Here is a 27,576-nt window from a genome sequence, read left to right as displayed (position 1 = left end):
TGAATGAAGAAAATCCATTGCATTGGTTTTTAAACAGTGGCGATGTTTTTATAGTTGATAGGGGATTAACTTATTAAATACCGTCCAAGCGATAATAAAGACTGATAGAAGACCGAATCCTTTCGTAAATGACAGACCAGGAAAAAAATGGCTAAAATCCTTTTTCCGAAGAAATCCTTCCTTGTCAATACAATAATTAAGAAATTTCTAAGGGTCAAGCAGTGATAACAGAGGAGTACATAAAAAAGTGGTTTTCTGACTTGAAAGAGTTTTTATGATAAGTAATAAGAAGTTCCTAGAAAATAAGAAGACACAAAGAGATTGTAAATTTGTAATGTTTAAAATAATATTTGTATTATGTGCGATATACATTTTTTTATGCTAAGTGAATCGTTGCTATAAAAATGTGATTAATATCGATATAACATTGTTTATTTTGATCTCATTATTAGTTATACTTACTAAAGGCTGAACACTGGGTTCAACAAGGCTGTTTATTGGTTTTTAGAGGCTGTTCACTGGGACACTGGGCCATTTTTTGTTTAAAATTAATTATATATTTTACTAAGAGAATTATTGTTTTTGATAAACGTTGATGCGGTAATACAAAAAACAATAAATCCATACATGTTGTACGATTTTTTATTGACGAGTGTAGAAATGGCAAATGTCAAAACTTCAAAAAGCTTGTTATGAGGCTGACCACTGGTGCCGTTACCCTACTTGAAACAGTAATAAGCGTCACACATAGCCAACAGAACGATTGAATAATATTTTTTATAATAACTGAATCTTCCACTGAATGCAGGGCAAATAAAACGGACGTGCTTGCCATCTATCGCTCCAACACAATTATTAGGAAAATTTGCTCGTGATTTGAAACCCTCAGCGATTCTTAGCCAATCTTCATGTGATGAAGGCAGTCTTAAAGTTTCGTCGTGCAGAACATCCCAAATTTTTGTACACACTTCTGTAAGGATTTTGCCAATAGTTGATTCTCCAAGCCGATAGTGGTAATGTAGATCTATGTAGGTATTGCCGGTCGTAAGGAATCTGTAAAGTGTAATAATATTTATTGTATTAAATTTACTCTTACTACTTATTTTTTATTGTTTCAGGAAAAATGTGCAGCAACGATGGAAGACTGCAAGAGATGCATATATGCCTTGTAAAATTGTCTTAAAAAATACTCCCTCCGGATCAGGAGGAAGTAAAAAAAAGGTGTACATATATTTCTAAGATATGAAATTTCTTGATAAAAAACACCAAGTTGAAGTTGAGGACTCCATCGGAAGTAATCAGAATCAACGTAAAAAGAAGGTATATACATTTTTTACATGTAATAAAAAATGTGCTGCCAAGCTACAGTGATGTGATGAAATATTATATCTTTGTATCAGTGGTACGATGTGCGGAAAAGGGATGACAAGATTTAGTACAGGCTATCTGTGATATTGTTGCTACCGAAATCGAAAACATCTGGAACCGAGCCTCTTTACCAATAGTACAACATAAAACAACAGTGTCTGTTGCCGCAACAAAATCGTGCGGAATGGAACGTTGGTACTGCGTCATCGCGGCATCACGTCGCCGCGCCGTGCGATTGGCCGCGGATGACCCTACCACTGTCCGCTACCACAACAACAAAAGCACAATAGTTTACTTTGTGATGCAATTATATTATCACCAATTAAACAAAATACAGTGACGTTAACTACGTACGAGCACCCCTCGCTTACTAATACGCATCCCGTTTCAGCAGATAACGCACACAGCCTTACAATGCAACTTCAATGTACTAATCACGCACAAACCGTTATGTATACAAAGGATGACAATTCCTCAGACCAATAAAAAAGTATAGACGGAACATTGCGCTCCTACAAGTGAGGCACGTAATATGAAGACGATTCGGAAATATGAAGACGGCTGTGCGGTAGTCTGCAGCGAGTAAGCGAGCGCGCATGACGTAGTAAACAATACCTAATAATTGCGAAATTATGCCGTCCTGTGTTGTAAAGTGTTGCAAAAACAATTCCTGTTTTAAAAATAAAGCTTCTGGGATAACTTTTCACAAGTAAGTAACCTATTTGCTGTATATTTTAAACAAAATCGTAAAAATACTAGACATACTTTCTCGGAACACGCCATTGTGTCAGTGTTGCAAGTTAAAAACATTATTTTTTTCCCAAAAGTAAGGGAAATCGTAATTTTTTACGAATACTAAGTACTTTACAAAGTAAGCTATTGCATAATTACTTAGTTTTGGTATACATTAGGTATGTTATTATGTATTGTTGTTATATATGTGTTTGAAATGGTATTTCTTAGATTCCCAGCTGAAAAAACGTGGAAAGAAAACTGGATTAAAACTATACGGGACAACAGAAATGATGTCGAGTGGCTCCCTTCAAAATTTATCCATTCACGTATAAAATGTTGTGTGTTTTCTTTCTTAAATTAGATTTTTTTTTCATAATTGTATTTAAAATGAAAATAAATACCTAACTGTCATTAAAAGAAATTATCTTTCATTTCATACACCCAAGACAAATACATAATAAATTAATAATACACAACAATACTACATACTAATAACACTTTTCACTAAAGTATATCTCTCGCACTTGGGAGTCGCATCGCAACGCTTGCAACATTTTTCTCTAGCACACATGCGCAAATCTACGATGTCTTACACCAAGTTACGCACACAAAGCCGAGACTAGTCCTCACTTATTTCGCCCCGATTGTTTGCGACAGCTCCGTCTATACCTTTTTTATTGGTCTGAGGACAATTCTTCACAACAGATTGTCATATTGTCTACGGCTATAGTTGAAGTATGTAATGAATCGGGTGAGTATTATTGCGCACGCGCAGTTTTAGATAACGGAAGCGAGCGATCTTTTATCACGCAATCTTTAGCAAATAAATTAAATTTACGAATATTACAGTCTACTCAACATATTCTCAGTGTAGGTAATTCTATTACGCAATGTTCGCAATCTTGTAACATTGAAATTAAATCGCGCGACGGGAGCTTCACTGCCCGTTTTCAATGTTTGATTTTGCCCCAAATCACATCAAAATTGCCTACAACTACATTTAATTTCAATCAATTTAATATTTCTCACAATTTATTGTTAGCTGATCCCAATTTTTACGAAAGTCAACCTATTGATTTACTGATCGGTGCTGATTTATTTTGGGAATTAATAACCGAAGATTATAGATACACGTAAATTTTAGAGATGTGGGACAAAGATGGCACGGCACCTGATATTTTTAGAGCTGCTATGAGTCGCAATAGGCTCCTTTTGTTGATGAGAGCTACGATGACATAAACTCCGCTACGAAAGGTTAAAGTAAGTATGACAATATTGCTCCAATTCGTGATTTATTCGAATCTTTTATCGCAAAGTGTCGAGCCAATTACCAAGTAGGAGAGAACGTGACTATAGATGAAATGCTGGAATCGTTCCGGGCACGATGCAAATTCCGCATGTATATAGCAAACAAACCAGCTAAGTATGGTATAAAAGTATGTGCTTTGTGTGATTCAAAGAATTTTTATACCAGTAACTTTGAAATTTACCCGGGAAAGCAACCGTACGGTCCACACAAATATGATAATAGTGCATCTGCAGTTGTGAAACGTTTATCACAAGATATTTTGAATACAGGCAGAAATATTACGGCTGACAATTATTTTACATCGATTCCATTGGCTGACGTACGAAACAAAAAGAATAAAAAAAAAATTCTTATGATAAGTACACTTCATAACGACGACCGAATTAGAAATTATCGAAATTAGGCGAAACCAGAAATTATCACCTTTTACAATAAAACGATGTGTTGATGTTGTGGATCAACTAAAAGAAGAGTATTCTGTGGCAAGATTGGCATGTAGATGGCCGCTGAGATTATTTTTCACGATCCTAAACATAGCCGGCATCAACAATCAAATCATTTACAAAGAAAATACGGGTTTTATCATCACGCGCAGAGACTACTTGAAACAACTAGATCTTCAACTAACACAGCCACATATCCAAAGAAGAAGCATCTTCCAAAATATTTCATATCCTCTTCAGCAAGTGTTAAAACGTAAAAGAAGAAAAACCAAGTGGTATCTGCGCGGTTTGCCCAAGACGCAAAAATCGCAAGACCAAAAAGAGCTGCATTTACTGCCAAAAATTTTTATGTACCGACCACAGTCGTACACTATGTCATATTGATGTGTGTAAAGCTCGCGTATACGACGAAGATTGGTTATTTATATTTAGTTAAGTTTATTTTTGTCTATTTTTTTCCGTAAGACTGCCTTACAAGACTGGCAAATTAGTTTCTATGATTGTTAATTAAAATAAAAAAGATTAATATTGTTAACTTTTTGAATATATATTCTGTAGAGTAAATAATGTGTATTTTATTTAATAAAATATTTTTTTGTAAAACATGAATTTATTGACATTCATAAACGTGAGCAAAATGCTCTACACGCGAGTGCTGATGTAATTTCTTGAGGCGCGAGTGCTGGCGGGGTAAGGAACACAATCCTCAAGCGTTGTTTATGCCTTGTGCTTATCATTCGCTAAATCTATGTGGGGTGCACTCTTTCGGGAGTGTTAGTTCGGAACAGTAGAAAGAGTTTACACGTTCTTTTCGTCATCCACACATAGATGGGAAATTCTAATGAAAAGTGTAGGCGTATCGGTCAAATGACTAGTAGAGACAAGATGGAGTGCTCATCACGATGCTATTAAGTCACTGAAGAATAATTTTGAGAAACTTGTATCAACACTCGGAGACATGTGTGATCCCAGAAGCAGCATAGAAAACATCGATACAAGAGAAGCAGCATCCACACTCTTACCAGCTTTGTGTGACTTCAGTTTTTTAAGCTACCTTTCCTTTTGGTGTGAAACCCTAGGCAATGTAAAACAAACTAAAGGAAAGAGCATAGGATAAAGAAAAACAAGCTAAAGGCGTGAATTCGAAAAGAAAAAATGAACAAACATCTAACATAGACACAACAGTTTGTGTAGTTTGCTTAGAAAACTATATCGAAGACTGGATCCAATGCTCATCGTTTCTTTAGGGATGCCAGATGTCCGGTTTTCGACCGGACAATCCGGTTTTCTTTATAATTGTCCGGTTACTTTTAAAATTCTTGGTAAACCAGACAACAGATTGTCCGGTAAGATCAAAATCGTTCATTATTTCTATCGAACAGCGCGAGCGTGTCGTAACTCGTAGGACCGCGACACTCCGCCGCTTGTCGCCGGCCGCGCCCCACCCCGCTTCGCCTCGCGTCCTGTCCCTGCACTCCGCCCCGCCCGTGTCCTCCACGTACGGCGTACCTATCTCACTCAGTCACTATTAAGTTTAAAGTGAGAAAAGCCGCACTCGCTCACAATAAAATATCGAGGCTTTTGTAACAACAAATATTTCCTGTTTTGCTGTTTTAATTGTGTTGTGTGTAGTTGGTTTTTATAATAATATGGATGACGACTGACGAGGAAGCATCACAGTTATTCGACTGTTACGACCAATCCGTAGGCAAACCGTCCGTCAAGGCACGTAAATCATATTTATTTTGACAATTTTTATACCAATATTCCTGTGCTACATTATTTGACCAAAGAAGGTATTTATTGTCTTGGCACTGTCCAGAGAAACAGGCTTGGTAAGTCTTGTTAGTTGCCAGAGAAAAAGGAAATCCTGAAGTCTAATGTACCCAGGGGCACTTATCATGAAAACGTTACCTCTTTTGAAGGCATAAAATTTTCGGCAACAAGCTGGAAAGATAATAAGCAAGTTTTATTGCTTTCCACCTACGTTGGTGCTGAACCAGCAGAGACTATAACCCGTTACGAAAAAAAACTAAAAACGAATATCCAAATATTATCATGTCCTCGGGTCATAAAGGAATATAATGCCCACATGGGAGGTGTTGATCTGATGGACAGCTTTATTGGTCGATATCGCATTCGCATAAGATCGAGAAAGTGGACAACAAGGCTGTTCTATCACCTTTTGGATATGAGCGTGATAAATGCATGGGTACTGTACAAAAAGGTTTGTACAGTGAAAGAAAAATCCCAGAAGGACATTATGAAGTTAGCTGACTTCAGAACCGAGCTTGCTGACGCCTTATGTCGTTACCAAAGTCGCCCGGAAAATAAAAGAGAAAGACCAAGTTCCAACAGTCGACGAGAAAAGATTCCTGAACCGTCTAAGACCACGGGTGGATGTACAAGTTTTACCGTCTACTGAATCCGTTACGATCGTGTTGGACATGAAAAAATATTTATGAATTCAAGAGATAAATGTAAATATAATAATTGTAGGAAACTTAATTCTTGGATTTGAATTAGTATCACTTTCTAAATGAGTGTTGTTATTTTTTTTATCTAAGTACTTAAATAAGCATAATTTTATTTCATTTAAAATATATCTAGAAGGGAGAACATAATACTACCTCTTTCATATTTTTAAGTTCAATTCCTTTCCATAACTGGCAATTGTTTTAATAAAAGCTGATTTAAGTACCAAAGCAAAGTTTTTTATTTAAGTAATGAAACTGTTTTTAACCCCCTGTCTAGTGATCTATGCTGGACAACAAACACTATTTTTTGAAATTGATGCCGATTGAGCCTTTGATTTGATAAACGACAGCACACATTGAAATGCCTTTGAAACACACACATACACAATGTCTTTCTTCGAGTAAATGTTTAAAGGTATTTTCCTCATTAGACGGTCTTTTCCGGTTTGACGGTCTAATTAATTGTTTTTTTTCGAAATTTGAATGTATTTAATTAATTGAGTGGCTTAAAGCAATATTGACAATATTTTTTATAGTCATCTAAATGTTGTATAACCTCATTGCATGAAACTTGCAAAAATATAATAGAAATTGCAAAAAAAATCTAATGAATTCAATTTTTTTATTCAATGAAGTATGCCAATCTTCACCGAGTTGACATTAAAACTAACAACCCTTGTTTCGATCTGAAGCACTTTTCGTGGTTTGTACTCGGTATAGTACAGCCGGCAGATATGACTACAGCTGTTTAAAAAACACAGGGCTTACGAGGTTAAGATGTTCGTAGGAACATCAGGCCACAATTTGATTTCAGCTAACATACATAACTAACCATAAAATAAGGCACAACTTGAGTATTCCCTGTACTAGCTGAATAAGTCAGGTGATAGTTATTAAATTCAAGAAAAAAAACACATAATTCAGTATTTAAAAATATCAATTTCCACTTACTTTATTGAAATTACAATGTCCTCAACACACATTAATATTTCCTGAACTGTTTCCTAAACTTCTCATAATGATAATCATCAGTTGCTCTTTCGCCTTTTGCTTTTTTAACAATTTTGTCAACACTTTCATCTATAGACGTCACAACTCTAGCTTCATTCTTTACAATTTCTTCCTTTTCGACTTTCCTCTTCTTAACATTGGCATTCTCTAAATTGAACCGATTATGTTGTACAAAATTTACAGCCATGTTGGTAGGAACAAATTGAGATGGTCCATCCTTTTTATTTTGCCGCTCCCAAAGTAATTTCATTTTGGCTTCCTCTGTCGCTTCAATATTTTTAATTTTAGCTTCTATACCTAGATCAACCTCTGGAATGCCGCTCAACATTTGATTTGATAACATTTCCTCTGACTTATGCGTGGAGGAAACCCTCAAATGTTCCGGTAATGAAAGCAATGCCGCTTCTTCAGGTGATAAATATTTTAATGTGTCATTTTCATCATTTTCTTTTTTATGTTTATCACTTCCTTCTGAAATTTCAAAAAAAAATTAATAGTTTCATGACCTGTGTTATTTATTGTAGAAAGTATTAACGTTAAAGATGACACAACTCAAATCTTATGTAATAAATAGTTCATAGGTTAAGAGTTCCTTTATTTATTGAAGGCGGAAAGTTTATAGGTAAAAAAACATAGGTTATTTATTTATTTTTTTAATAATAAAAAAGTTTAGTTAGTTAGTAATAAAATAAATTATCCACACAAGTAAACAATTAAAGCTTGTGTTAATATTATTTAGATGTTTGTTTCTTTCAAACAACTTATAATAACAACTAGCTTACCGCCCGCGGCTTCGCCCGCTTTGTCCAAAAACCTAATAAATTACATACTTAAACCATCCTCTATCTTTAAATAAAAAACCGCATTAAAATCCATTGCGTAGCGTAAAAGATTTAAACATACAAAGGGACATAGGGACAGAGAAAGCGACTTTGTTTTAACTATACTATGTAGTGATTAGTTTGAAAATTGTTATGCATAGAATGCTAAAAATTTATATTCATTATTTATGATAGGTACATTGTTAGGCCATTTGTTGAGATTATTTCAATATTTACTCAATAATATAGTTCAAAATAAATGTATGCTGTGCTGTATCTCTGAAGCTGAACACTGGACATTTATGGTGCTTATTCAAATTCAGTGTACAATTTCAACCCAATAGATACCTTTGATTATTATGTCGCCTCTACACATAGGCCAGCGCATTCGCCAGCGCGCTGGCGGTGCGCTTGCAAACGCGCTTATGAGTAATCCACACATTGGAAGGTCGTTCAGTATGGTTTGGTTCGAGCCAATGTGCGGACGGATTCAAAATGGATGTAACAAACAAAGAAATAAACACACTTTCACATTTATAATATTAAAATAATATTAAAGTAGGATGCTCTTTGTGAAGTAAAACATTGTGAGGAAAACGGCATGTCCAAGAACCTTATTTATTTGGCACTTTTAATACATACAACATTTTTATTTTTATGGTACTTATTTTTTGGGTTCCACAGGCAGTTTTCACTCTGATAGAGCTCAATAAATTTAAATATTTCCTCGTTACTCATATTGTTCGCCATTTTGTCAAGTTAGGTGTTAATTCGCCGCAAGAAAAAAACGTGCACTCCTGATCGCTGCTACAGTCAAACTGATCGCGCGGCCAATGTGTGGATGGTGCACCAAGCTTGCGACAAATGTCCTTTGAAGTTTCCGACACCGCACGGCAAGCTCGCAAGCGCGCCGGCCAACGTTCAAATACCTACCGCAAGTGCGCATTTCGCCCGTTCTACACATAGACAAGTGCATGTGCCAGCGCGCTTGCCAACGCGTTGGCCTATGTGTAGTGCCGGCATTAGACATGTACAAATTTGTATCATGATATTGGCATAAAAAATATGGTTTCATATGTTTTGTAGAGATAGGTAGGTACCTACATAATATAGGATTACAGAAATGAATGTTACCTTTTCGTTTTGCCAGTTGCTCTTCAATATACTTCATCATCTCTTCATCTTCATCCCGTTTATTTGTTTCCGCAGAAAACTGTGTACCAATACCCGTATCATAAGCATCATCAACTTGTTTGATTTTTCCACCTTTCAACGCTTGCATATTAATCAATCCACCGGATTTGACTTTAAATGGATCCTTACATGTAATTTCATCTTCTAGTGTTGTTTTTAGTCCAGTCGCCAAAGCAATAATACTCACACCGTTTGGTCGTTCACGAAGCCTCTGAATCTCTTTCGCCTGTTCCAATTTTGCTAAAATTTGCTGTTCATCCTCTTCCTCTTCGTCTTCCATTTTAACTCGTTGACGCAAGTTCTTCTTCTTTTTAGGTTTAAATTTAATTTCTTCTGTCACTTGCGTTTCATTGCTTTCCATGGTAATAAACTGATAAACACAGGTTTTTTCAAAACAATGAACTCCCGCGAGAGATAAAAAAAAACAATGGCTCCGTGAAATCAAAGAGAATACAAATACTAGGTACGTATGAAACTATTACCATATTACCTATAAGAATAGATAAATTATGCATAAAACTTGCATAAAACCAAAATTCTGAGTTCAATATGTAATTTGAAGCAATCACAGAATATTATTTATATATTTTTAATTTTAATGAAGTAGGTAGGTTACCAAAGAGATTAGAGAGTATTGTGTGTCTGTGTACTCATGTACTGTCAACTGTGGAGAATACTGTGGACTCAGAGCAATAAACCTATAGAGTAATTGTATCGAGCGTATACAATTTACATATATTTGTTTCTCTCTATCTAAAGAAGACGTCGTTTGAAAGAATGAGATAGCTATAGGCTACAAGCTACGTTTCAACATAGTCATGGCACCATTTTTACTATAGGTACGTATTTATATAGATAGAAGGTGATAGTGATGGGATGTGCTTCAATCGATAAAATCGTGAATGCATTTTGCATTTACGGTTTCGTGAAATAATAAATAATAAAAAAAACAAAATTAATAATTAATTTCAGTTCAATACATTATTTGTTTAATCCTACGAATATAATTAAGGCGAAATTATGCGAGAATGGATAACTTTCTCTTTCACAGCTGAACCGATTACAATGAAATTTTGTACATACACACATAGATAGATTTTATCCCGGAAATCCCACGTGAACGGAAACTGTGCGGGATTTTCTTTAAAAACGCGGGCGGAAAGCTAGTATATTATAAAATAAATTTTAAAACTTAAATGTACCTAATCCTACTACTATAAATTATAAAGGCGAAAGTTTGTAAGTATGGATGTATGTTACTCTTTCACGTAAAAACTACTGAACCGATTACAATGAAATTTAGCACACATATAGAAGGTAATTTGGATTAACACATAGGGTAGGTTTTATTCCGGAAACCCCACGGAAACGGGAACTATGCGGGTTTTCCTTTGAAAACGCGGGCGAAGCCGCGGGCGGAAATCTAGTTTAAAATAAAGATAGAAAGGCACAGTCAGCATGAAGGAATCATGCAGCATTTTAACAAGTTCATAAAAGGACAGTCTTAAAGAAAACATTTTCCTTTCAAACTACTAATAAAGCGAAAGATTTTGATGATGGATGTTTGTTACTCTTTCACGCGAATACTACTAAACCGATTACAATGAAATTTGGAAAAATTACTTCTGATCCCGTAAATCCCATAGGAATGGGAACTATGCGGGTTTTTCTTTGAAAACGCATGTATATCAAGTATGTATTTCAATAGTAGTTTCTCATCTATGAGAACTGTCATTTAATCAACCGTTTAATTGTCACATAGTTACACAAGTAACTTATGTGTAAAAAAATTCCAAATAAAAATTCACCTTCTTTAATCAAATGTATTTATTATATGTACAGGAACAAAAAAAAAAACGTAAGCGTAAAATTGCACAATTCTTCTAGAGTTCGAAATGCAGTGAACACAATCTAGCAAATTTCGACGGCGTCCAATCTACTCGTCTCATGTTTTATACCCATTTTTTATTTAGCTCTGGAAATCTAAAACAAAATGAATTTATTAATAATCTATAAGAGAAAATAATAAACAACAAACTAAACACATAAGTCAAATAAAACTACCACGTGGTATTTTTTATTTTCCTGCTGTAGAAAATTTACATCTATTATTTGCAACAACAACTACATATAAATCTGATATATGAAACAAAATAAATAAATCAACGTTAATATGAAATAGATTTTATGTCATAAATCGATAATATACGCTAGATGTGTTACATCACTACGGTGGTAAACAAAATGCCAAATGTGATAATATTGTGACATTTTATAAAAATTATTTAATTCTTTTGTATTCCACAACCCCATAAAGTGGGTAAATGTTACAGTTACAACATAGAATTATAAAAAAGCGCTTGATAAAACCTTCAAATATGGTTAAAACATAAATATTTATCAATTTGCTGAAAATCACTTACCGATGGAAAGATATTTTCTCATTGTTTTCATCCAAAACTCCCATTCGACTAGTGATAGCCGGTAGCTAAACATACAATAGTGATTTTAGCACACTGACAAATAAAAAGAAACACTATACACTTTATATTTTCTAAATATTTCGTTAAAAACACTTGATGCACCGAGACCTCCAGCTGGAAGGCTTACAAAATATAGCCGGCGCGCTACGTTTGAAGACAGTGCAGATACTCTATCGCTATCTCAATCTGGCTTATGCTGTTATTGACTAAGAGTAAGTAGATTAGAAAATATGTATTTTGTTCTGTCTCAATATAAGAACTCTATAGGTTTATTGCTCTGAGACTGTGGCGATCACAGAGTACTTTTTTATTGGTGGAGATGGAGAATAATTGGGAGAATACAAATGTTTGTGAAATATATCAAGTAACCATAGAGTAAAGTAATACCACAGTAATACTGTGTAAACCATAAACAATTGTAGTTAGAGCAAAACTTGAGCAAAATTAATGCACCTTGAAGCGCCTAATACACCTTCCTTCATTTAAAAGGTTATTTAAAAATTAATAGATTCTGATCACACTAATAATATTGAGATATCCTGAAAGCATAATATAAATAATTCAAATGTTTAGTAATCTTATTTCTCTTGTATCCAAGCCATTAGACCTGTGATTAGACCTTTAATTGAAGCAATTGACAATTGAGCATTTGACATTGTCATTTGTCAAATGTCATCATACTGCTAAACATTCCTTAGTCATTGTGCTAAACCAATTGCTAAACTAAAAGCACAAGTACCTACCTACCTACAGTACTGAGTACTGTCAAGTAGTGTACTACGTACTACTCTACTACTGTTTATTTTTATTTTCTGACTGAGTTGATTTGAGAGTTATTTAATATTTTCCATAATATTTACACTAAATACGATACTTTCTGATTAAATTAAACAGAAGCAGAAGCCAGAAGCTATAATTTTGGTTTATTACTTAAATACAATACTTATATAATATTATGTAAAGTCAATGTTTTGTACATGCAATTTTAATTTGCAACAATGATAAGAAATTAACTGATAAGCGTTTGAACTTCGGCCTTACCGAATGTAATAAAATAAGGAAATAAATAGTAATTTAGAACTAGCCAACCTCGAGACAGGAGTAGACGTTAAAAATTAAAATGGCTAATGTTTTACTTTTACAATCGCCTCCTCCAAAATTAGAGGAAGTTCAAAAGAAAATTTTTGATAAAGGCACTAAAGAATTTTTAACGAAACTACATCGACAATTTGATAATAAAATAGATGAGCTGCATAAATCGAGATTACGACGTTCAGTTGAATTGCAAGCATCAAATACGTTGGATTTTAAAAGTTCTTTAGAACGGAATGATAAATTATGGAAAATTTCGCCGTTGCCATCCCGGTTGCAGTATGTATTATGGGCTGCTGTCATGCTGGGTATATGCTTCTCATAATGGTATCATTTCTTTACTTCTTTCATTTCATTGCTTTAACATAAATATAAAAATGCTTGGTATCTGAGTTGTATTTGAATCGGGCCCTTTACTTTGCGCTTTCTTTTAAGGAATCGTCATTTAGATCTCGGAGATGTCTCTGCATCAAATACAGCTCATTTTGTGAGTGCTTTGGAAAGTGATGTGCAAGGAATACAGGTAGACTTTGACGATGGCCATTCTCCAACTTGGAAGAACCAGTTGGTAGCATTTCAAAATATATATTTGGCTGTGAACGGTAAACTGGTTGGGGCACCAATCAGTATAACCACATGCCCTATTCTTATGTTACGGCCAAGAGCATGGAATATGATTGATCATGATATTTTGGTAAGTTCTCATTTATTTTTTTGTAACTAATTTATGGACAAATTAGAAAAATTGGACAATTCCTCTTTGTTTATGAGTTAAGTACAATAAACACAAAACAGAATATGTAGAAGAATTTTTATTGAGCATGGTCTTTGAACAACAAAGTCTATGGCATATTATCAAATACTTTGATCCAGCCTCACCATCATCTATTCTTTAAATGTTTTCAACATTCATTCCTCATTATTGTAGCTGTACAATGTACATAATAGATTATTTCACTGATAATACTTTTAATCAAACTTGAATTGCCATGTAGATTAACATTTAACTTTTCTTACTTCACTGACCTGCATGCTACTGCAAAAATATTTATAAATTAATCAAAAAAAAAATTCTAGATAGATGGCAAGGAAGCCAGTGGAGCGCTCGTTGATTTTGGCATTTTAATGTATCACAATGGAAAAAAGCTGTATGAAGCTAACAGTGGGCCCTTCTTCTACCTTTCCAAACTAGAGGGTGCTTCAGAAGCGAAGCTTTGGAATGATATATTTGTCTGGACTCAAGATGAATTGGGCATCCCACAAGGAACTATTAAAGCTTGTGTGTTGATCGAAAATATTATATCTACTTTTGAAATGGATGAAATATTATTTGCATTAAGAAAGCACTCTTTAGGCCTGAATTGTGGTATCTGGGACTATTGTGGCTCTATTATCAATAAATTTGGTAAGTTTAGTTGCTCAATTTATTCTTGATATGACCAGCTATCTCCGAGTGAGAGTCCCATAAAATAGGTCAAGCCATTTTAAAGGTTATCTGTAAAAATTGTAAAGGGAGTAAGGGACAGACCATTATAAGAGAAAATGGTGCTTGAAAATATAGAAATTATAATCAGGTCATTTCAAAGGTTATCTGTAAGAATTGAATAAAGGGACAGACCAGTTTAACAAAAAATCTTGTTTGAAAATATATAAATTTTAAAGATGATAAAATATATTACAGTATGTATAATATATTACATTTACAGGTAACACAAAAGAATTTTTATTGCCAGACAGGAATAAATATGTGAATATAGAGAAGAGATTTCTTAAAAGTTACATGCAGTTGGTTGTAAATTCATGTCATCTACGTAATGCGCCTGCCACGGGTGGTATGGCGGCGGCCATGTTGAAACCTGGCTCACAGGGGACGGACAATGCGTATGTATCTATAATTACTTAGGCTTCGCCCGCTTTGTCTAAAACCTAATAAATTATATACACCTTCCTTTTGAATCACACTATCTAGTTATTAAAAAAAAACCGCATCAAAATCTGTTGCGTAGTTTTAAAGATTTAAGCATACAAAGGGACATAGGGACAGAGAAAGCGACTTTGTTTTATACTATGTAGTGAAGATGAATAATTTATTGAAACGATTACAAAAATTCTTTTGCTTCTAGATGATGATGAACATGATCCTATGAATATCTCATGGTGTTTCTATCTTTGAGTTAATTTAATGTGTATTTATATTACTAGCTGCTCCGCACGATTTCACCCCCGTGGCTCCTCTCCTGTTGGTCGTAGCGTGATGATATTATATAGCCTATAAGCCTTCCTTGATATTTGAGCTATCTAACACCGAAATAATTTTTCAAATCGGACCAGTAGTTCCCGAGATTAGCGCGTTCAAACAAATAAACAAACTCTTCAGCTTTATAATATTAGTATAGATGTAATGTGTAATGTATAAATAATGTTAATTATTTCAGTTCAAAAGTAATTTGATTGAATTGTTTCAGTTCAAAAGTGGTTATCAATAAGGTGTTAGAGTCAAAATTGAAAGAAATAGAAATGGGAATGGATGGATTCATGGTGTATGATACAAGACTGGTTCCACATGTTAATGCCGTGAGTTGAAATTAATTTTAAATTTCGAACTGTGCAAATAATTTTAAATTTATGTGTTAATATAAAAAATAATAATAGAATATAATTTGATAAATAACAGCAGCATCAATGAAAAATTACAAAAAATTCGCGGGAAAAGTAGCTTACAGGTGTACTAGTGTTTTGTGGTAGCTTACTATAGATTCTTTCTTGAGAAATTAATTAATAAAAACAACAAGTTTAATTTGATTTACTAGATTGTGTAAATAATTATGTAATTCCATTTAACAACAATTTCACGGATCATAGGATAATCTTCGTTTTGTATTAAGGATGAATCTCAAACATTCCTTGTGTTTGTAAACAATCACTTATTTACAGTTAGCGTAAATAATATCAATTGAAGGTTGCGGGACAATTAATTTTTTACTTGATAACAATTACAATGCAAATTCATCCGTACCTAGCTGATAGATTAGTTTAACATGGATTAAATAATTATTTTCTTAGGATCAAAGATGGTTCTAGATGTTCGACGTTGTTTTATTTTCATTTAAATAAATAACTGATTGATTTGATAGCGAATAGGTTTTTGTTTGTACATATTTCCTTGTTTTAATTGACGTCTGATTGCGGTTTGGTCATACCGAACTACCTATTACAAAACTATGATTATTATATTTTAAGAGGCGAAAATATAAATCTTTTAAGTCTTAGTCCTTCTATACTAAATTAATTAATGGTTTCAGCTCTGGAAGAAAAGTAGTACAACGCCAAACCAAATAAACCGTATTTTCGATATTAACGTAACCCCTCTCGATTTACTAAGTATCCCTGTAGGGGGCGTCACTCTTCCGGGTGTTAAACATAATGTGGCAGTAACTATACTGTTTATATACCACTGGTTGGCCGGGATCGGTCATTTCTTCTATAGCGGAAACGTGGAAGATTCCGCCACCGCGGAAATTTCCAGATGGCAGATTTGGCAGTGGATACGTTTTGCTGTAAGTGAATTTTATAATTTCATTTGATTACTCACTATTTGCTTTTTTTTATAGATACAAGTTGCTGGTCGAACGTGCGGCTTTTTTATTTTTTTATTTAACATTATTTCAGCATCTCTGAGTACAATTTTTGATGAACTTAAGGATATTTGCATCTACAATCTAGGTACATAGTAGGTGTTACTAACATTTATTTTCAAAGTATCTCAAGAACTAATTCGAAACTTTAAACACACGTTCATTCTTTCGGAATAATAGTAGAAAATATTATTAACGTTTTCTTTAATTTTGCATTTGAATTACCTCTGTAATTATTAATTTGCATTTTTTCAGGTTCCTCTAGAAGATGACACAAAACACAACGTGACAGTAAAATTAATTGAAAAAACCGCATCCAATTTCTCTACTCATGCGCACAAAAACCTGTGCCGTTCGAACGCAGAGCGCAAAAGATTAACCGCGTCGAAATATATGAGTATGGAATTATTTCTATTCAGGAATCCCCCAGAATTTATAACCAGTTATCTAAACGATAATCACAAATTTAGAACACTCCATAACAAATCGTTATTGAGTAATTTGTAATTCATAATTTATGGAGCAGGTGGATATTTTTAAGGTAAGTTAGACTGATTTTAACTTGTGGATTTCGGGTTTTGAAATTCAATATTCTTAAGGGACCAAATATATTTTACCAGTGATAAATTATGATTCGTTATACACTATAGTATTATAGATATTTTAGATTTCATTAGGCATGATGGCGTTTTGTTATATCAAATTGTTTTGAAAAATAAAAGCAAGACTTTAAACGGGGCCCCAAAATTTAACTAGGCCTAATTAGTGTATTTATAAGAAATATGAAAAATAAAAAAATAAATGTTCTACTTGACTACATACTGTTATAGTATTAAATGTATTTTTGTGGTTGAACAAAAAATTGTTTAATAGTAAGTATTTTTTAATACCAGTATCTTTGGTTTTATGGTATACCAATATTTTTTATCTAAACCAAAGAGGTTGTAGGGTATATTAAATATATATATGTATTAAATTATCACATACAATATTATTGTATAATTGTTATCCTACTTATGTAACTGATACCAATGAATATATTATTATACAATGTTAACGATATCATTATAATTTTAAATAAATAAAACACATAAATTCGTCTTTCATTTTAATATATTCATCTCAAAAATATTAAAACTTCCCAATAGAGATTAATTATTGTGAACACAGCGAAAGCTTGGTGATAAATATATTGTATGTAGTAAAATGTTGAATATTTGTACAAAATCATCATTTCTTAAAATGCAATGTTTATTATTTTATAATTGGTACTATTCTGAAATATTCACAAACTTAGCCTTAAACAAAATAAAATACTCAAGAATATACAACATTTTTTACATAATTGTTGTTATAATTCGAATATATGTGTAATTTACTATTTTTTTATACAATAATTAACAAGAAACTAACTATAAAGTAACAAATTCAAAGAATGTGCTCAATTTGTGATTACAATAGGATTTTAAACACAATATCAAATTAAAAGCTTCACAAAAGATAAATATAAACACACAACATGCAACCTTGAATCGGGAAAGAATATTATATTTTATATGTATATGTAAGGCAAAAAATGGTGATTTTAAAATGAAGCTCCTTATAAACATATAAAAAATATATTAGCCGTATATACTTCCCACTATTGTGTCACATGAGGAATTTTTTTGAGTAAGAAATAAAAATAATATTCTTTCATGATTTGTGCATAATATTATCTTTAACAAAAACCTACTATAATAACCTCTTTAATGTGTATAATCCAATAGCTATTCACATAAACTCAAGTAACAGTTAAAAATGTGAAGTTAACGGCCGGTTTCACAACTTCTCGATAATAATATGTTGCGTTAAGCTTATCTGACAGTTAAAATGAATAACTACAAATTATGTACGACAAAAGTATATGATTAACATTAACAAGAAATGGTGAAGTCGGCCCTTTGTGTTATTACCTTTCTGTATCCCTTTTCATTTAACACATACATACATTTATTAATAAAATTTGGTATTGTGACTAATTACATATACTTTGTTATTTTCTTAATTTTTTAACAATTTTTCTGATATCAAGGAAACTAAATATATACCGTTTTAACCTCAGAAATTAAAATGGCGGAATGGATTAATAAAACTGAATCCAGTCACCATTTTGATGAATTTGAATGTTCATTATAATATAGACATATGGAATAAAAAATAAAGAGGCGTTTTTCCCTTCCCCTTTGATAGACGACAAAATGATTATTTTATTAACAAAACCTGTACGCATTTATCATTTGTATCATAAGTAATATACTAAGAAAAACTAAAATATATTCTAAATATAGACAAATTCGTTTTAGGGATATAAATTTTCTTTTTTATTATACATTATTAGTTTACATTATAACTCCCTCCCTCCTCCTCCCTCCCTCATTACATACAATATAGGTTAATTGGTTAAAATATTAAATTACTTATTTTGCATTCAGAATAACTAATATGTACCTAATTAATTTTATAAAATAAAAAAGTATATGAATGGAAATAACCAATTAACATACTGGCAATGATGAAAAGTTTCATTAAAAGTGCGTATATTAAAGTTTATGTGGGTAGTTTGATAAACAGATTTTTGTAAATAAAGTGAAAAATTGTGCAAAATAGAAATATGTACCTACTATACCTAAGTATTTCATTGTGAAAAAGTATGTATTTGGTTATTCTTAAATTTACATGCAACATCAGTTAAATACCCTCATAGGAGGCCCGTGTCCCAGCAGTGGGAACGTATATGGGCTGATGATGATGATGATGATGATGATCAGTTAAATACGATTTAAAATGAGAAAAATAACACTTATTGTCATGTTTTGATAAATAAGGGTTTTGATTTCTATATTATGAAAATTACATAAAAAACGGTAAAATGTGTCCAATTTTATCACTATTTATCTACATATAAAAATAAGTCGGGTTTTCCTTCCTGACGCTATATCTCGACGGAATGCACGAACCGATTTCCACGGTTTTGCATTCGTTGGAAAGGTCTCGGGCTCCGTGAGGTTTATAGCAAAGAAAAGGTGTCTCTGATGGCGAAACGGAGTTCGCCCGGTTTGCTCGTTAATAATAGATGTTACAAGCTAGACTTGAGTCCAAATTGTTATCAGTAAATTTCAGTTTAGCCTCCAAAATAAATAAGCATTCATATGCTAGCTTAGTCAAAAGAAATTTATTTTATTCTGCATACATTATTTTCATTATAACATTAAATTGAGCATTAATCCAAGTTAAAAGTCAAACAACACAAAAATGAATCAGAAGTCACTTTTGGTCGAACCTATTGATATTTTAATATTTTACGCCCGTAAATTAATATTTATTTCCTCTTACTGCATCAATCTTTTGCTGACTTTTGCACTTGCAAATACATAAACAGTCCTTCGGTTGGTTATTGACAAGATTATCACGAAATGTATGATAGATTAAACTATGGTTACAACTTGGTTTATGGGCCCTCTTCACAATGGGCAGCGTGGCCCAACAATTAATGACTGTCGATGTTTGGCAACAGGGAATGACTACAATGAATAACTACATATCTACAATGTCAGTTGGTCATATATATTTCCTCTACACTATTGTGATTACCTCTACTCGCCCAAAGCTGCCCATTGTGAAGAGGGCCCATAAGGATTGATTATTAACTTCAGGCATAATATGTTGTTCTTCATATATATAGTGTCGCTAAGATACAGTACACCTAGAATTAGGTTCACCGCCCACTCTCTGTCTGATACTCCTCATTATGTCGTTACTTTGACCACTGGAATCTTCATCTTGTAATGATAGTGCTAGAGCATGGGCCAACGCTTCATCTTCAGTCTGTAAATAATAATAATAAATTATTCTATTATTTTTTGTGATTAATTTATTGAATTTATGAAAAAAACTTGTGTTATCATCTTTTTTCTATATCATTTCTTCTTTAAAAAATGCTCATTATTGATCTTATTTTTTACTTTATAAGTCTTGCAACCGGCGACTTAAACCGTGGCTTCTGGTGAAACACAATTATTTTTTACTTCGTGGGATTTAGAAGAAGAATATGAAATTTTTTAGGACTTTAAATGTGTACAGTTGCAGTCAATAAAACTACTTGGTGGTAGAAAGCAGACAGCAATGTTTATATAAATGAAACTATCAGACTTACCATATTTCCTTGTATATCAGCAGTTGTAACACCACTAGGTATCTGTCTCCCATTTGCTATTTTGTTTTCATTTGCCTTCATTCGCGCCATTGCCGCTTCACTGTAAAGAACAAATATGCGCTTATTACAGTATCATTTTTTATAAATGAAATTCATAAGCATTGTTATCAGATTCACAACTTAAATATAACTTATAAAAGTTACAAATATAAATTTTAAAAGTTTTATTACATAAAACTTATTATAATAAAAAGGGAAAGAACAGTCGAAAACTACTTTAGTACCAAATAGTCCCAAATAAGAATGCTGTAAAATACGCGAAATCCAATTCTATTGAAAAATACTTGTAAAAAAATTGTACAATACTTACGCAGCTCTTCTTCTCTTCGCAGCGAATTTTCCTTCGCACGCGTGGTCCGCTGCATGTCGATGTCGTAAGCAATAGTTCAACGAACATTCGCCACACACAAGAGGCACCATTTCTTTCGTTTTGCACCCTTTGTATGAACATTTGTTTGTAAACACCTGTAATATATAAAATACTATTTAGTTTAGGATATTTAAGCACAAGGAAAATGTATGTACTGTGTATGTACATAGACCACCCAGGGAATTACAATTTTCAATGTGTTTAAAAAGTAACAGATGTCACTTCTTAGTATTCCATCTTGTAAACTTGCTGCATTATGACGTCAGAGAGACAAACAAACACATTCCCAATTTATCATAATATTAGAATGATTATTTTTTAAATATAAGAAATAATTGTACTAACAGACAATTTAAATTTTATTATACAGCTGATGTTGCAACAAATTTGGTAATAATTAAGCTATGTATTAAACCTTTTTGTTCACAGTAAGTTGCCTTCACTAGTCAACATTGACACTGTATTTAACAACACATAATGGAAATAACAAATTTGTAGTGTGCACTCAATAGTTATGAACTTAGAAACTACAGTGTAAACTCTATATAACGACACTCGATTTAACGACAAACTCTCTAAAGCGTCAAAATCAATTGCCTTTGGTTGGTTTAGCTTATCTACCATACAATGATACACTCTACATAGCATCACACTCACTCTCAATAACGACAACAATTAAGTAATAAACTCGACGTCATTCATACCGAACTTTCTAAGAAATTCGTTCTTTTGTTTACAAATTGGGATTGCTTGCACGTGTAGACTGTGTTTGACCATGACTAATAAGTATGAGTCATGGATTATCTATACGTTATCATATTCTTAGTTGCTCACAAACTTTCAAACTGTAAACATGGCTAGTAAAAGAAAATCATTGTGTATTGACGACTACTGACAACAGACTATACACAATAGCGTTCAAGTAACATTCTTTTTTATGTACATAACTACTAACACTAGTCTGTAATAAATTTTCTCTTTTTATAATTCTGATTTTTCTTCTCTCCATTTAACAACAACTCTATATAACGCCATAAAATGCACAGTCCCTTCGGTGTCGTTATATAGAGTTTACACTGTATTTAAAAAAACAGAATAATGAAATGAACAACACAGAACATCTCAAGTGTTTAGTGCATTGCATTAAGCATTATAATAAGAAATCCTTTTCACTGCTATACCTTATTTCGTCTTTCTCTTGCGGGGTCTGAAGTACATTGGTTATCAATATGAGCACCTACAGCAACATCTGGAGGCTCCCCTCTTTTCCCTGGCACTGGTTTACCACATAAAGGGCATTCAGGGACTTGAACATCCCTCGTATTTGGTGCTGGACAATCATGTTTTATGTATGTAAAGTGGTCAGAACTGAAAATGAAAACATATCTCTTAGTTGAAGATAGAAAGAAATGAAAGATCTTTGTAATTTAATAAACAAGATAAAACTGATAATAAGCGAGATTTTTAAACAAAAGAATTAAGTGTTAGAATACAGGAAATACTACTAATCAGGAAACTTGATATGTAGATTACTAATAGTGTTTATATGAAATCTAGATTTATGTCTCCTTGCTATTCTTTGTATAACTTTATAATTAATGTTTCGTAACATAAAACTAAAAGGCCAAAAAGTGGGTTTTGCTAAACAGACCTTGACACTGTTTTACTGAACAGTATTCGTAGATTCAGTTTTTTAAATTAATAAGTTAAAACTTACCAGAATACCTCTCGACAAGCATCACATTTCATAGGCAGGAAGTCTGAAATAGTTAAATTATTTAAATTACGTTTTTATTTTGATTAGCGTTAAAGTATGTATATTTGATGATACTGGCAGAATATCAAATTACTTCTATGAAATATCAAAACACTAAATTTCATATTACCGTTAGGATTTAGAGAAAATGAAAGAAGTCTTTGTTATTTTATGAACTTACCAAGTTTGTTACACGTTTTGTAGCAACAGTTTTTTCCAATATGAGGAAATTCCATTATAGAAAATTCTTGTATAACGTTATAGAACTAAAAACGGACGTATGAGGTCTGAAAATGACGAAATATTTTTCGTGTACCCTTTATATATGAACACAATTACTATTAGTCACGTAAAACATGAAATAACATTTTTCTAAAAACTAAACTTAAAACGTCATGTTTCATCATTCATCAAAATGTGTCATGTGAGTGTCATCAGTGTCAGTGTGAAGTGTCAGTTGTGACTTGTGAGTTGTCACTTGTAAAAATCCTCGACACCCACATTCAGCCTTAGATCATTAAGTTATGGATAACACTCATAGGCGCTTCCCCTTTCGCCGAGGTATAAGATTATTCAAATCGAAAAATCTTATGCTTTCATAAAAACTACTTGCGTAATCGATTACAAACACTCTGCGTATTCGTAAAACATCGAAAGGACGTCTGCGAGTGCTCCGCTAAAAATTCCGTTTTGTGCTTGTCTTGCAGAAACAAGTCAAACACATCAAATATTTAAAAAGATGGAATAATCTTTCATTTGTAAGCAATGATATTTTATGTATAGATACGTTATATACTCACAAGATATCCAAAAAAAATGCTTCCTATGCAGTGTCAGGCACACACAAATACAAGTTTCATTTTACTTTATTACATTGACAGACTGTATAAGAGAGATGGCTCTAATAAAATGATATAAACAAAAAAGACAAAGATAGTTTGTCACTTCCGCGCAGGTGTAAGCAAAAGTCACAAGAATTCACCAATTAAATATAAATAAACAAATAGTTGCCATGGCAATTGGCATAGACTAACGACACAGAAGGTTCAATGTTATAGGTAGATGTTACGTTTCCTGCACACGTAAACAAATGTGACAATTTCATTTACTATTTAATTATTATTATGAAGTTGTATTAAAATGAAAAAAACTTTTTTGGAGATATAACTGTATTAAGCATTTATTACTAGCTGTGGTGTTCGTTTTCGGTCATCATCATTTCACCCGATAAACACCCACTGCTGAGCATAGTCCTCCTTATAGAACTCCATACGGACCGATCTTACGCTATTCGTTTCAAGGCAGTTCCCGGAACCCGTACAAGGTCATCACTCCAACTTGTAGGATATAATAATAGTGGTGCCTAGATGAAAAAAAGTATGAAATAAAAGAAAGGATGAAGTATAAGCCTTTTTTATCTAAAACACAAATAAAATGTATGTTCAATAGCTATTTACAGAAAAGCAAATAGCATTTTTCGTCAGTAGCGATAATCTTTTCTTTAATGTATACGTATATTCAACATCATTTTTGCAAACAAACATTTTTGCCATCACGATTTCATTGTATATAATAAATATATATATTTGTTAATTACATGCACTGTGAGGATTTAAATATAAAAATAATCAAGTATTTACCCAAATCGAAATTAATAAAATAGCCGTTCTATTTTCAATAATCCTATCTACATGATAATCTTTGAACACAGTGTGCGCTAGCTTTGTCACACTAGTGATTGAAGAAATGTTTTATCCCTTTCATTATTTCAATACAAGTGTCAAGCAAGTGTCATTCATTAATAATTGCAAAATGTTATTTTTGCTCTAAAATTATAATATTTTAATACATTTACCTGTGATATGATATTCCTCTATCTTTCTTTATTTTACTATCGTAATTTGTGCACTTTCTGAACACACAAGAAGGCATTATTGATAATTTTAACGTTTATATCAGCATGTACGTTCGCTGTCACAAGTCACAATCTGACTGATTCCACTGGTCCCAATTAGGACCAATTCACGGTTTACGTTTTGGTGCGTTGGTAACGTATCTACCTCTTGTTTCTATATATAATATCATTGTTTGTAAGTATTTTTTTATTTTTATTTTTTTACGTAAATATCTATTCAAATGCAATTTCTAATAATCGTCGATGTATCGTTTAGCGATATGAACAAGACAAATAATCGAGTCATGTTTACTCGATTATTGATGCGGCCCCACGAGACTATCATGGAAAGAAAATATACAAATTTAATCTTTTTTGATCTAAGAGATAAAGTTGAATTTAAAACGCGACAATGAACCGCATTATTTACGAGACTATCTTGTAAAGAAATACAAATTTAATCTTTATGCTCTAAGAGATAAAGTTGAATTTAGAATGCGATATTGAACCGCACTCTCACGAGACTATCTTGGAATGAAATACAAATTTAATCTTTATGGACTTAGTGATAGAGTTGAATTTAAAAACACGTCGCTTAAAAGGTCGTAAATTTTTACGACTTTCGTGACACAAACTATTTTTGTGAATGTGTGATTGTGTTTCATTCTAAGAGCAATAAACCTATAGAGTACTTGTATCGAGCGTATACAATTTACATATATTTGTTTCTCTCTATCTAAAGAAAACGTCGTATGAAAGAATGAGACAGCTATAGACAACAAGCTACGTTTCAACATAGTCATGGCACCATTTTTACTATAGGTACGTATTTAGATAGATAGAAGGTGATAGTGATGGATGTGCTTCAATCGATAAAATCGTGAATGTATTTTGCATTTACGGTTTCGTGAAATAATAAATAATAAAAAAACAAAACTTATAATTAATTTCAGTTGAATACATTATTTGTTTAATCCTACGTATATAATAAATGCCAAATTATGCGAGAAGGGATGTTACTCTTTCACTGCGGAACCGATTACAATGAAATTTTGTACATACACACATAGGTTAGGTTTTATCCCGGAAATCCCACGTGAACGGGAACTGTGCAGGATTTTCTTTAAAAACGCGGGCGAAAAGCTAGTATATTATAAAAGAAATTTTAAAACTTGAAATGTAATTTAAAATAAAGAAGGAAATGATGATAAAGTTAAAGGAGTGAGGAGAAAGGCACAGTCAGCATGAAGGAATCATGCAGCATTTTAACAAGTTAATAAAAGGACAGTCTTAATGAAAACATTTTCCTAACATCCTACTAATAAAGCGAAAGTTTGTGAGGATGGATGTTTGTTACTCTTTCACGCGAATACTACTAAACCGATTACAATGAAATTTGGAAAATTACTTTTGATCCCGTAAATCCAACAGGAATGGGAACTATGCGGGTTTTTCTTTGAAAACGCATGTATATTAAGTATGTATTTCAATAGTAGTTTCTCATCTATGAGAACTGTCATTTAATCAACCGTTTAATTTTCACATAGTTACACATTTAAAGTAACTTATGTGTAAAAAATTTCAAAATAAAAATTCACTCTCTTTAATCAAATGTATTTATTATCTACAGGAACAAAAAAAAAAACGTAAGCGTAAGATTGCACAATTCTTCTAGAGTATCCATCTTGATAACACGCAGGCTCGAAATGCAGTGAACACAATATAGCAAATTGTGGCGGCGTTCAATCAACTCATGTCTCATGTTTTATACCCATTTTTTATTTAGCTCTGGAAATCTAAAACAAAATGAATTTATTAATAATCTGAAAGAGAAATTAATAAACAACAAACGAAAACTAAAACACATAAGGCAAATAAAACAACCAACAACAACGTGCTATGTTTTATTTTCCTGCGGTAAAAAATTTACATCTATTATTTGCAACAACAACTACATATAAATCTGATATAAGAAACAAAATAAATAAATCAACGTTAATATGAAATAGATTTTTTGTCATAAATCGATAATATACGCTAGATGTGTTACAACACTACGGTGGTAAACAAAATGCCAAACGTGATATTATTGTGACATTTTTTAAAAATTATTTCATTATTTTATATTCCACAACCCCATAAAGTGGATAAATGTTACAGTTACAACATAAAATTACAAAAAAGCGCTTGATAAAACATTCAAATAGGTTTAAAACATAAATATTTATCAATTTGCTGAAAATCACTTACCGACGGAAAGATATTTTTACATTGTTTTTATCCAAAACTTCCATTCGACTAGTGATAGCCGGTTGCTAAACATACAATAGTTATTTTAGCACACTGACAAATAAAAAGAAACACTGTACACTTTATATTTTCTAAATATTTCGTTAAAAACACTTGACGCACTGAGCCCACCAGCTGGTTGGAAAACAAACTGACTGCCGGCGCGCTACGTTTGAAGACAGTGCAAATACTCTATCGCTATCTCAATCTGGCTTATGCTGTTATTGACTAAGAGTAAGTAGATTAGAAAATATGTATTTTGTTCTGTCTCAATATAAGAACTCTATAGGTTTATTGCTCTTAGGTTTCATTAGTGTGAGTTACCCTCCCCGCACCAAAATCAGCAGAAAGTTTAAAGGAAGGCCAACGAGAAGCGATACGAAAAGTCATTCACCTTAAAAACAACTGTGGCGTTGACAAACTAATATCTATCTCTTTCCATCT

At 32.6% G+C, this 27,576-nt stretch overlaps 3 protein-coding genes across 4 annotated transcripts; 1 reads left to right on the top strand and 2 right to left on the bottom strand.

The window, feature by feature from the left end:
- Positions 1-317: 317 nt before the first annotated feature.
- LOC123701472 (telomere length and silencing protein 1 homolog) lies at positions 318-9,998 on the bottom strand. Of its 2 annotated transcripts, XM_045648964.1 has the most exons (4): positions 9,849-9,997; positions 9,299-9,728; positions 7,284-7,814; positions 318-1,053 (listed from the first exon to the last, which is right to left on the bottom strand). In XM_045648964.1, the coding sequence occupies exons 2-3, from the start codon at positions 9,717-9,719 to the stop codon at positions 7,315-7,317; spliced, it is 921 nt and encodes a 306-aa protein (XP_045504920.1). In that variant the 5' UTR covers positions 9,720-9,728; positions 9,849-9,997; the 3' UTR covers positions 318-1,053; positions 7,284-7,314. The 2 variants fall into 2 exon arrangements, with proteins under 2 accessions (XP_045504920.1, XP_045504919.1); XM_045648963.1 differs by having other exon boundaries at positions 9,299-9,998.
- A 2,614-nt stretch (positions 9,999-12,612) lies between these two features.
- On the top strand, positions 12,613-17,659 carry LOC123701470 (malate synthase, glyoxysomal-like). Its single transcript, XM_045648962.1, has 7 exons — positions 12,613-13,212; positions 13,369-13,627; positions 14,011-14,338; positions 14,640-14,814; positions 15,399-15,507; positions 16,236-16,490; positions 16,824-17,659. The coding sequence occupies exons 1-7, from the start codon at positions 12,962-12,964 to the stop codon at positions 17,073-17,075; spliced, it is 1,629 nt and encodes a 542-aa protein (XP_045504918.1). The 5' UTR covers positions 12,613-12,961; the 3' UTR covers positions 17,076-17,659.
- A 2,104-nt stretch (positions 17,660-19,763) lies between these two features.
- Positions 19,764-23,359, bottom strand: LOC123701473 (AN1-type zinc finger protein 2A-like). Its single transcript, XM_045648965.1, has 6 exons — positions 23,131-23,359; positions 22,911-22,953; positions 22,375-22,561; positions 21,134-21,288; positions 20,764-20,863; positions 19,764-20,435 (listed from the first exon to the last, which is right to left on the bottom strand). The coding sequence occupies exons 1-6, from the start codon at positions 23,183-23,185 to the stop codon at positions 20,298-20,300; spliced, it is 678 nt and encodes a 225-aa protein (XP_045504921.1). The 5' UTR covers positions 23,186-23,359; the 3' UTR covers positions 19,764-20,297.
- Between the last annotated feature and the right edge of the window lie 4,217 nt (positions 23,360-27,576).

The sequence above is a fragment of the Colias croceus genome, chromosome 21 (genome assembly GCF_905220415.1).
Source record: "Colias croceus chromosome 21, ilColCroc2.1".
Lineage (NCBI taxonomy): Eukaryota > Metazoa > Arthropoda > Insecta > Lepidoptera > Pieridae > Colias > Colias croceus.
Note: the sequence above shows the minus strand (reverse complement) of the source record. Positions and strands in the feature narration are given on the sequence as shown.

Bases quoted from the DNA above. Each gene is read 5' to 3' on its own strand.
- LOC123701472 (XM_045648963.1), bottom strand. From the start codon at position 9,719: ATGGAAAGCAATGAAACGCAAGTGACAGAAGAAATTAAATTTAAACCT. The intron at 7,815-9,298 runs GTAACATTCATT...TTGAAATTTCAG, and splicing joins GCAACTGGCAAAACGAAAAG to AAGGAAGTGATAAACATAAA.
- LOC123701473 (XM_045648965.1), bottom strand. From the start codon at position 23,185: ATGGAATTTCCTCATATTGGAAAAAACTGTTGCTACAAAACGTGTAAC. The intron at 20,864-21,133 runs GTAAGTATTGTA...TGTTCTTTACAG, and splicing joins GCGAAGAGAAGAAGAGCTGC to TGAAGCGGCAATGGCGCGAA. The intron at 20,436-20,763 runs GTAAGTCTGATA...TATTATTTACAG, and splicing joins CTGATATACAAGGAAATATG to ACTGAAGATGAAGCGTTGGC.
- LOC123701470 (XM_045648962.1), top strand. From the start codon at position 12,962: ATGGCTAATGTTTTACTTTTACAATCGCCTCCTCCAAAATTAGAGGAA. The intron at 13,213-13,368 runs GTATGTATTATG...CTTTCTTTTAAG, and splicing joins CCGTTGCCATCCCGGTTGCA to GAATCGTCATTTAGATCTCG. The intron at 14,815-15,398 runs GTATGTATCTAT...GAATTGTTTCAG, and splicing joins TCACAGGGGACGGACAATGC to TTCAAAAGTGGTTATCAATA.